This window comes from Triticum dicoccoides, chromosome 3B (assembly GCF_002162155.2).
Source record: "Triticum dicoccoides isolate Atlit2015 ecotype Zavitan chromosome 3B, WEW_v2.0, whole genome shotgun sequence".
Lineage (NCBI taxonomy): Eukaryota > Viridiplantae > Streptophyta > Magnoliopsida > Poales > Poaceae > Triticum > Triticum dicoccoides.
The window spans coordinates 816,575,295-816,586,072 of NC_041385.1; the positions used below are offsets into that span (position 1 = coordinate 816,575,295).

The window sequence follows — 10,778 nt, forward strand, 5'->3', positions numbered from 1 at the left end:
GACGGCCGGGGTCGGCGACGAGGGGCGGGGGCGGCGACGTCGACGGGGACGGCGTCGATCGGGGCAGGGCGACGCGACGGAGGGAGGAAACAGAGGGAAGAAACAGAGGTAAACTGAATTTTTTTCAAGTGTTGTATATATAGGATGGACCTTTAGTACCGGTTGGAGCCACCAACCGGTACTAAAGGTCTGTTTTGGCCAGGCCAAGCGGCGGGAAGCGCCCCCCCCTTCAGTACCGGGTGGTGGCTCCAACCGGTACTAAGGGGGGGGGGGGTCTTTAGTACCGGTTGGAGCCACGACCCGGTACTAAAGGGGGTGCGCTGGCTCCAGGCGGTGCGCAAGTTTAGTCCCACCTCGCTACCCGAGGGGCTACCGCACTGGTTTATAAGCCCCAGTGCGGTAGCTCTCTCGAGCTCCTCTCCTAAGCAGGCCTACTGGGCCTACCTATCCTCTTCTACCCTGTGGGCCTACTGGGCCTTTGCAGGCCTGCATCCTGGCCTAACTAAAGGTTGTGTTCCTAGTCGTATGCATGCCGCTTTGGCCCAGTAGGCGGGCTTTTTTATTTTCTTAATTTTTTCGCTTTATTTATTTTTGTTTTATTTATTTTTGAGTTGTTTTTTGCTGTATTTAGAGTTTCTTTGTGAATATTTTTGCTTTAGGTACAAAAAATTACAAACTTTCTGTTAGTGCCGGTAGTTTTCAAATTCGAATAGTTTAAATTTTGAATTATTTGAAATTTGTGTGAATCACTAGTTTGTGAATAAGTTAACTTTGAAAAAAGTTTTTTCAGTGATTCTTTTTTCTTATGTTTAATATTAGTGTGTTTTATCATTATATTCAATTTGGTAATGCTTAGGTTATTTAAAAAATGAAATGCCTTTGTAACAGTTCAGTTTTCGTCGGAAACCCTGATACTTCGAAAGAGATTGTCCATTTTGTACACGAAGTGTACCTAGTTTTTGCCGTAACCCTCTTTACTTTTTTGCACATGCTATTTGTATGAAATTATGATACCATGCCAACTTTCAACCTTTTCCGAGTTCATTTGAAATGCTTTTCAATTTCAAGGTCATTTAGCTGGAAAAGATCAGTAAATGCATGAAAAGAATTTGTTTGCACATAAAATTTCTTCGCGTTTCAAATGCCAAAACACATAATTAACTACCCTAACTATTACAGACATTCCCTCCTGGGTGTGAAACACAGAAGAAAGTGATGATAGTGAAGCCGATCGCATCCCAGATCTTTGGGTGTGAAACTTTTTCTTCGCGTGTGTCCCTTTGCGCCATAGCCATGGCAAATCTTCATCATTTAACTTGATGCTCGGGTCAATATTCACTGTGAATGGAGCAATTTCATCAAACTTTTCATAATCTTCTGACATGTCTGTCTTGTCATCCACTCCCACGATGTTTCTTTTTCCTGAAAGAACTATGTGACGCTTTGGCTCGTCGTATGATCCATTCGCTTCCTTATCTTTTCTTTTTCTCAGCCTGGTAGACATGTCTTTCACATAAAAAACATGCGCCACATCATTGGCTAGGACGAATGGTTCATTTGCATACGCAAGATTGTTGAGATCCACTGTTATCATTCTGTACTGCGGGTCTTCCGTAACCCCGCCTCGTGTCATATTGACCCATTTGCACCGAAACAAAGGGACCTTCAAATCACCTGATCCATAGTTAAGTTCCCATATGTCCTCTATGTAACCATAATATGTTTCCTTTTCCGTGTTGGTTGTTGCATCAAAGCGGACACCACTGTTTTGGTTGGTGCTCTTCTTATCTTGGGCGATTGTGTAAAATGTATTCCCATTTATCTGGTACCCTTTGAAAGTCATTATATTCGAAGATGGTAACTGGGACAGCGAGTACATGTCATTTTGAATATCACCATCATTCAGGGCACGTTTCTGCAACCAAACGGCGAAAGTCCTCGTTTGTTCGCGTGTAATCCAGTCGTCAGACTTCTCCAGGTGTTTGGCCTGTAGAAAATTCTTGTGTTCCTCCATATACGGAGCCACCAAGGCGGAATTCTGTAGAACTGTGTAGTGTGCTTCAGTGAGAGAATGCCCATCCATACATATTATTTTATGCCCTCCTAGCGTGCCTTTTCCTTCCAGTCTGCCCTTATACCGCGATTCAGCAACACCAATCGGCTTAAGGTCAGGAATAAAGTCAATACAAAACTCAATACCTCCTCATTTTCATGGCCCTTCGAGATGCTTCCTTCTGGCCTAGCACGGTTATGAACATATTTCTTCAAGACTCCCATGAACCTTTCAAAGGGGAACGTATTGTGTAGAAATACAGGACCCAAAACATTAATCTCTTCGTAAAGGTGAACTAGGACGTGCGTCATGATGTTGAAGAAGGATGGTGGGAACACCAACTCGAAACTGACAAGACATTGCACCAAATCATTCTGTAACCTTGGTATGATTTCTGGATCGATTATCTTCTGAGAGATTGCATTGAGGAATGCACATAACTTCACAATGGCTAATCGAACGTTTTCTGGTAGAAGCCCCCTCAATGCAACCGGAAAGAGTTGCGTCATAATTACGTGGCAGTCATGAGACTTTAGGTTTTGGAACTTTTTCTCTGCCATATTTATTATTCCCTTTATATTCGAGGAGAAGCCAGACATTACCTTCATGCTGAGCAGGCATTCGAAGAAGATTTCCTTCTCTTCTTTGGTAAGAGCGTAGCTGGCCTGACCTTGATGTATGACGTCTTTTCCATGCATACGTTGTTGGTCCTCCCGTGCCTCTGGTGTATCTTTTATCTTCCCATACATGCCCAAAAAGCCAAGCAGGGTCACGCAAAGATTCTTCGTCACGTGCATCACGTCGATTGCGGAGCGGACCTCTAGGTCTTTCCAATATGGCAGGTCCCAAAATATAGATCTCTTCTTCCACATGGGTGCGCGTCCATCAGCGTCCTTCGGAACAGGTTGTCCGCCAGGACCCTTTCCAAAGATTACCTTCAAATCCTTGACCATATCATGTACATCAGCACCAGTACGGCGGCGAGGCTTCGTCCGGTGATCCGCCTCACCTTTGAAATGCTTGCCTTTCTTTCTTACGGGATGCCTTGTCGGAAGAAATCGACGATGTCCCGGGTACACATTCTTCCTACAACTATCCAAATATATACTGTCGGTATCATCCAAATAGTGCGTGCATCCGCGGTATCCCTTGTTTGTGTGTCCTGAAAGGTTACTGAGAGCAGGCCAATCATTGATGGTCACGAACAGCAACGCCTTTAGTTCAAATTCTTTTTGTCCGTGCTCATCCCACGCACGTACACCTGTTCCATTCCACAGCTGTAATAGTTCTTCAACTAATGGCCTTAGGTACACATCAATGTCGTTGCCGGGTTGCTTAGGGCCTTGGATGAGCACTGGCACCATAATGAACTTCCGCTTCATGCACAACCAAGGAAGAAGGTTATACAAACATAGAGTCACAGGCCACGTGCTATGGTTGCTGCTCTGCTCCCCAAAAGGATTAATGACATCTGCGCTTAGACCAAACCATACGTTCCTTGTGTCACATGCAAACTCCTCCCAGTACTTTCTCTCGATTTTTCTCCACTGCGAACCGTCAATGGGTACTCTCAACTTTCCGTCTTTCTTACGGTCTTCTGCGTGCCACCGCATCGCCTTCACATGCTCTTTGTTTTGGAACAAACGTTTCAACTGTGGTATTATAGGAGCATACCACATCACCTTGGCAGGAATCTTCTTCCTGGGGCGCTCACCCTCGACATCACCAGGGTCATCGCGACTGATCTTATAACGCAATGCATCGCATACCGGGTAAGCGTTCAAATCCTCATACTCACCGCGGTAGAGGATGCAGTCATTAGGGCATGCATGTATCTTTTGCACCTCTAACCCTAGAGGGCAGACAACCTTCTTTGCTTCATACGTACTCTCGGGCAATTCGTTGTCTTTGGAAGCATATTCTTTATCATTATCAGCAACTTTCCAAATCCCTTGTCAGATACACCATTCTCTACCTTCCATTGCAGCAATTCAAGTGTGGTGCCCAACTTTTTTTTTGTCAGATTCGCAATTCGGGTACAATAATTTCTTGTTATCCTCTAACATGCGCTGCAACTTCGTCCTCTCCAGATCACTTGCGCAGTTTCTCTTTGCAATGGCAATGGCTTGACCTAGATCATCAGCGGGCTCATCTGATGCCTCTTCTTCAGCTTCTTCCTGCATTGTCGGCTCAGCTTCTGCCCCCATTGTTGTATCATCGTATTCAGGGAACCCATGGCCAGGATAGCCGCCATCGTCCTCTTCTTCTTCATTGTCTTCCATCATAACCCCTATTTCTCCGTGTTTGGTCCAAACATTATAGTGGGGCATGAAACCGGACTCAAATAGGTGGACGTGAATGGTTCTTGACGTAGAGTAACTGTGACCATTCTTACAGTCAGCACATGGACAAGGCATAAAACCATCCGCCCGCTTGTTTGCCTCAGCGGCAAGCAGAAAAGTATGCATGCCATTAATGAACCCGGGAGAGCATCGATCATCATACATCCATTGTCGGCTCATCTTCATTACACAACACCGAATAGACCAAATTAATACAAGTTCATACATAAAGTTCATATACATCACTTAATTAAATGCAACATACAAATAACTCTCTAGCTAAAGAATTTAAATGCAACAACAAATGCGATGAAGATCGCAACTAAGGTAACAATTGATCCAACAGCATAATGATACCAAGCCACACTATCAATGGCATATTTTTTAATCTTTCTAATCTTCAACCTCATTTTCTCCATCTTGATCTTGTGATCATCGATGACATCGGCAACATGCAACTCCAATTCCATCTTCTCCCCCTTAATTCTTTACAATTTTTCTTTCAAATACTCGTTTTCTCTTTCAACTAAATTTAACCTCTCGACAATAGGGTCGGTTGGAATTTCCGGTTCACATACCTCCTAGATAAAAATATCTATGTCAACTTGATGGGCATAATTTGTCATAAACACGAAATGCAACAACTAGTTTTAAAAGAGAATATACCACATCCGAATCATAACAAGGACGAGGGCCGACGGGGACGGATATCAAAACCATGACACTATGTATAACAAACAACGTACGGGTAAGATAATTATACGAGTAACTATATATCCAAATCACACAAACATCAATTCGATAATGTAGAACATTCATGAACAAGAGCCTCATCACAAGGTGGTGCCGGCGACGGGATGGTGCGGGCGATCGACGGTGGTTACGACGGAGATTTAGAAGGCACTAAGTAAACCACACCTACATATGCAAACTAAGTGTTATTTTTAAGCTCAAATTGCATATAAATCAAATACTAGCAAATATAATTCCTCCCAAATTAATCACTATACAAAGCATTACAAGAGCTAATCTAGCAATGAGAGTTGAAACGACAAAGTTGCTAACCTTTGTGATCATTTGAATGGATGGGGGCCTTCAAATCTTGACAAATTTTGGGCAAAATTTGTGAGGAGCTCGAGGAAGAGAGGGGAAGAACAGAGGAAGTGAGGGGAAAGGGGAAGAACAGAGTGGCTCGGGTGGATAAAGGGTTTATGTAGGTCGACCTTTAGTACCGGTTCGTGCCACGAACCGGTACTAAAGGTGCTGGAGGGGCCCAGACTGACAACACCCTGCCACCACTCTCTTTAGTACCTGTTCGTGGCACGAACCGGTGCTAAAGGTTCGCCACGAACCGGTACTAATGAAAACGGCCGGCTAGCCGTTGGAACCGGCACTAATGAATTAGTGCCGGCTCAAAATCAAGCCGGCACTAATGTGTCTCATATTAGGTCATTTTTCTACTAGTGAGCGCTACCGCGATAAGTGCACATTCCTTCTGGATACAAAAGAACAAAGTGCACAAATTTGGCCCCATGGCATACATACCCATATCATCGTAGAAGACACCTAGGTTCCTCTAAGACAATGCAAATTACAAACAAAGTACTCGTTCATCCGGTGTAGGTTTTATAGGGATTTAACTCAGCAATCTGCTTAATCAAAATGCAAAGTTAATATGATTGCTTTGCTGAAGGTGTTAAGACGAGCCTTGAGAAATATCCTAAAGACTTAGCAATCATATTATTAGCTGATTAGGTGGTTAAAAACCTTAAATGAAAAGGACACGAGGAACATCAAATCACACATTCTTACTTAATCACACATACTAAAGGATGCAATTTGTGGAATCCGATACATTATACATTTATTAAAATATTTAGCATTAGATCATAATCTACGACAAGTTTTTATGCACATCAATACATTAACCATTGGAAGACGACGCACCCGCACCTCTAATGATGCTAGGGACTGTGTAGCCAACTTTGAATCAGCTAACCTGCAAAAATAAGAAAAACAGAACATTTCATCTTAGGGTGACAACACTCCAATGAGATCACCAAGAGAACTGTTTTTATGAAAGAAAATAAAAACAACTGTTTTCATGTAACAGTTCATCACGCAAACACATGTTGAAAGAATAGGGTCTGAGTAGGGGAACCGTGTTCGCTGTTATTATAGCATTGCTGCGCTTCCGCTTGGACCTCCTAGTTATAAGTGTGGGAAATCATAAATATCAGAAAATTTCCTTTCATTAAACTGTTTATCCATTTTTCTTTAAGAAATGGAGGAGAAAATTTATGCCGATCTCAGTTAAAGAACACATAAATTTTATAATTCACTCAGACCTCTTTTAGATTTCTTAGACAAAATAGTATGAGACCAAGTACTTAGTTCCGTAATATAATCCCAAAAAAAAAATCATATCGTTTGATTGTGCTGCTTCTCTATACATGTGAACCAAGCATTTAAACTTGTATAAACTATTCTTTGACCAGCAGTCTAGCACATGCATTTATATCTTATTATGTGCTTTCCCAATTCCTACGTTTTCAGAATTCTGCGAACTAGATGCCCAACTTCCTTTGTGGCTCTATTAATAATGGAAGTAGCAAATTTCCTTTTTCCAGCATCAATCAAGAAATAAGTCTCTTCGTTCCATAAAAATACAGACAAATATATGCAACATCGCCATTTTCATGCTTGACAATTCTTGGTGTCTATGCAAAGGCTCTCAGAGTGGCTGGCCGGCTTTCTGTAACATGGGGAGGCAACAGGAAGGGCTGGAAGGCATATGCTATACACTGTAAGTTGGAAGGCACCCATCCACATTTTGTACTGTAGCAAAACATACATCAGAAACTGGACTGGAATCGTAACCTAAGGATCACATAACACTCCCATCCACATTTTGTACCGTAGTAAAACATACATCAGAAACTGGACTGAGATCGTGCAATATTAAATAACGTAACCTAAGGATCATATAAGAGTCTTGAATCAGTCGAAAGGCGTTTCTGCTTCATCCCAGAGAAACTTAGGTGGTAGAACTTTTTATTAAAAATGGACAGCTACATAAGTATTATGACTGAACTGTAAAACATTACCTAATTATATAGAACGGATGAAGGATCCTGAATTTTCTTGTATATTGCTACAGCAGTCTGAAGGAAACCCTGCATTAAACAACATGAGAAAATGATCAATAAACGACTCGAAAAAAAGAAAATGATCAACAACAGAGAGGCCTTAGTTGCGCAGAGATGCACCAAGAATCCAACAAGCATTACCTCGACAACATTCTGTGCAGTTTTTGCAGATGCCTCCATGAAGAGCAGACCATGGTCCTTTGCGAACCGCTCGCCTTCCTCATAGCTCACGGCACGGCTGTGCGATAGATCACATTTGTTCCCTATCAGCATTATTGTCATGCCAGAGTGTGCATATTTCCTTGCATCTTGTAGCCAGTTGGTGAGATGGTTAAAAGTCTCCCTCCTGAATGTCATCATTGATTATGACACAAACAGCAGGATTATTAAAGTTCAGGCAGCCATGCACTAGAGTGAACAGGGCAGCTTCCATTGTCTCTGGGAGTGGGAGGTACCTGGTGATGTCATAAACCAAGAGAGCACCGACAGCCTCGTCGTATAGTGGTGTAGTGAACGATCTGAATGCGTGTCGGCCTGGCTGTAATGTTAACACAGACAGCACAAGATAGGTTATTTTCCCCGACAAATGAACGTGGCAAACTTGTGGAACTCAAAATTCATACTGTGCTATCTAATTAGTAGAGATGTCGCATCCAATTTCGAAGCAGGGTTTGGCAACACTAATAGTCTCATATGCAGCTGGCAGTAATTTCTATGGTGGATCTGGGTGGAGAGAACAGACTACCGTGTCCCAAATCAGGAGCTTGGCGGGCTTGTTGTCGATGGTGATCATCTTGTCCCCGCACTCGATGTCGATGTTGAAATCAAGGACGGGGTGGAACTCTTTGTGGAGGAACTGCACCAGCAGGCATGTCTTGCCGACACCTGCAGTGGGTCGTCGGAGCATCCAATCAGATCTCCACTACACGGACGGGACTAGCAGCAAGAGGAGGGGATTGACCGATCGGGAACGGACCTGAGTCGCCGATGAGGACGTACGTGAAGTTGTAGTGCGACATCTCCGGCCCTGACGCCGCCGCTCCTCCGCTCTTCTCCGAGAACTCTCGTGGTGCTCAGGGGCTAGAGTGAGTGCGGCGGACCGTTTGATGCAGAGAACTGTTCGCCGATCCACAACCACAAATCTGCTGGCCTATTGGATCATGCAACTTGCCCTCCCGCGATCCATACCGATTCGGCCCAGTTCTCTCCGGAGCCCACGAATACGCCTCTCCTCTGTTTCCTCTCGTTGCTAGGTTCCCATCAGGGAAGAAATCGCGCCGCCGTCTCCCCCGCGACCGATCCAGTCCGCCGCCGCCGGCCCCGCTCCCTCTTCCCCTCCTCGACCGAGCTCTAGTCCTCCGCCTCCGGCCCCGCTCCTGCTCTCTCCGGTCTCCGGACGTCGCCCCTGCTCTCGCCGGCCGCCGGACGACGCCCTGCTTCCGCTCCGTCCACCTCGAGCCAGCACCTCAACCGAGCTCGGTGAGCGCCTCGCCTCCTCTCTTTCTCGCCGACCTCCTCACGGACCAACATTTTGTTGCCACTGATTGATAGTCCTGTGTGTATGCTGCCACTGATTGATATTGGTACTGCTTGATCTGGCTAGTCTTGTGTATATGCTGCTACTGATTCAAATGGGCAGTGGGCAGTTTATTGCTATTGCTATGATTCAAGTGCCTGATAAAGCCCTCATTTTCCTGCTAGACCTCGTTGTGTGGATATGTGCATCTAATAGATGTGGAGGGGAATGTCAAGTCCGTACCAAGATGGGAGAGTGGCAAATGCGAGTGCAAAATAGACGGATGATCCATTGAGTCATGGTCATTGCAGATGGGACCATACCTGGTGGGGAAAAACTTTTGTTGCAGCAGAAATATGGTGATGTTTTCACTTTGTTCAAGAGTCTTGCTCCTAGTGTGAGACTTGGATGGCTTAAAAGGACATGAGAACTCAACAATAAGTAGAATCTATGATGTTTAAAATCCTTTGAACCAAACTATTTGCCATGTGTCGTGTGAACCTCATATGTGTTATGAACTTGTACCATTGTGAACTAAGTTTATGTACTATGTATCGTGTCAACTATTTATGTACTTGTACTATCATTTTGTTAACATCTTGTGTGCTATGAACTTGTGCTATCTTGTTGTTAACATCTTGTCTGCTATCTTGTTTTTGTGTCAGATGGATATTTCAACTAAAGAACAAGAAGACGAGGAATTTGAATCGGTCATGCTAGCATTAGCTTTGGATGTGATGTTGTCAGAGGAGAGACCGACGTATGCACAAAGAAAATTACACCTTTCGCCAGGTCCCGAAGAAAAAGAGACCGTTGGTTTGACAAAATTACACCTTGTGTCAGGCCTCCAAGAAAAACAGATCGTCAGCTCAAACAGACATGAGATACATGACATGATGGCCATGCTCATTGCAGATGGAGCCATACCTGGTACTGATGAGCATTTCTATGCTTCACAACTTTTGTTGGAGCAGAAATATCGTGATGTTTTCTCTTCATTCAAGGGTTTTTCTCCTAGTGTGAGGCTTGGATGGATTAAGAGGACATGGGAGCTCAACAATTTTTAGAATCTAAGATGTTTTAAATCCTTTAAACCAAACTATTTGCTATCTATCGTGTTAACCTCATATGTGCTATGATCTTGTACCATTGTGAACTAAGTTTATTTGGTATATGTTGTATGAACCATTTATGTACTTGTACTATCATGTTGTTAGCATCTTCTGTGCTATGAACTTGTACTATTTTCTTGTAACATCGTGTTTGCTATCTTGTTTTTGTAGTAGATGGATGTCGCAAGACAGTACAAAGAGGAATTTGAATTTGCCAAGGTAAAATTTGCTTTGGATGTGGCGTCGTAGGAGAGACTGTCGTATGCACCAAGAAAATTAAAAATAAGCATGAGCAGTGCCCTTGGAATCGGTTGTGAGCAAGCATAGCAATCTCCAATGTAATAAGCCCACTCGAGGCGGTTACTTGTCCTATACGAGGCATCAAAGGTCGTCACAACTATGAAACCACATTTCTCTAAAAAAACACTATGAAACCACATGCATGATATACTTGAGGCGGCTGGTAATTTGTAACCACCTATAATTTCTCATCGTGGCCGGCGGTTTTGCTCTAGAAAATGCATACATTGTTTGAGTAGCTCGCAGCGTTGCCTTTTCTTCCCCTTGTCAACATTCTCAAGTACGACCCCCTCATTTATCCCCCCT

General features: G+C 43.7%; 1 protein-coding gene and 1 long non-coding RNA gene across 2 annotated transcripts; one reads left to right on the top strand and one right to left on the bottom strand.

The window, feature by feature from the left end:
- Nucleotides 1-6,234: 6,234 nt before the first annotated feature.
- LOC119282439 (ras-related protein Rab-2-A-like) lies at nucleotides 6,235-8,640 on the bottom strand. Its single transcript, XM_037562671.1, has 6 exons — nucleotides 8,521-8,640; nucleotides 8,290-8,429; nucleotides 8,000-8,082; nucleotides 7,686-7,890; nucleotides 7,503-7,571; nucleotides 6,235-6,394 (listed from the first exon to the last, which is right to left on the bottom strand). Exons 1-5 carry the CDS (start codon nucleotides 8,561-8,563, stop codon nucleotides 7,503-7,505), a joined length of 540 nt encoding a protein of 179 aa, XP_037418568.1. The 5' UTR covers nucleotides 8,564-8,640; the 3' UTR covers nucleotides 6,235-6,394.
- Nucleotides 8,641-8,736: 96 nt separating this feature from the next.
- Nucleotides 8,737-10,241, top strand: LOC119282440. The gene is made up of 3 exons (XR_005138738.1): nucleotides 8,737-9,023; nucleotides 9,246-9,419; nucleotides 9,726-10,241. It is a non-coding gene; the product is annotated as an uncharacterized LOC119282440 (long non-coding RNA).
- Nucleotides 10,242-10,778: the final 537 nt, after the last annotated feature.

What these genes read in the sequence shown, in the direction of transcription:
- LOC119282439 (XM_037562671.1), bottom strand. Translation starts at nt 8,563, where the DNA reads ATGTCGCACTACAACTTCACGTACGTCCTCATCGGCGACTCAG. An exon ending in AGCTCCTGATTTGGGACACG is followed by an intron (nt 8,083 to 8,289) that starts GTAGTCTGTTCT and finishes TTAACATTACAG; the next exon opens with CCAGGCCGACACGCATTCAG. An exon ending in CTGCACAGAATGTTGTCGAG is followed by an intron (nt 7,572 to 7,685) that starts GTAATGCTTGTT and finishes TGTTTAATGCAG; the next exon opens with GGTTTCCTTCAGACTGCTGT.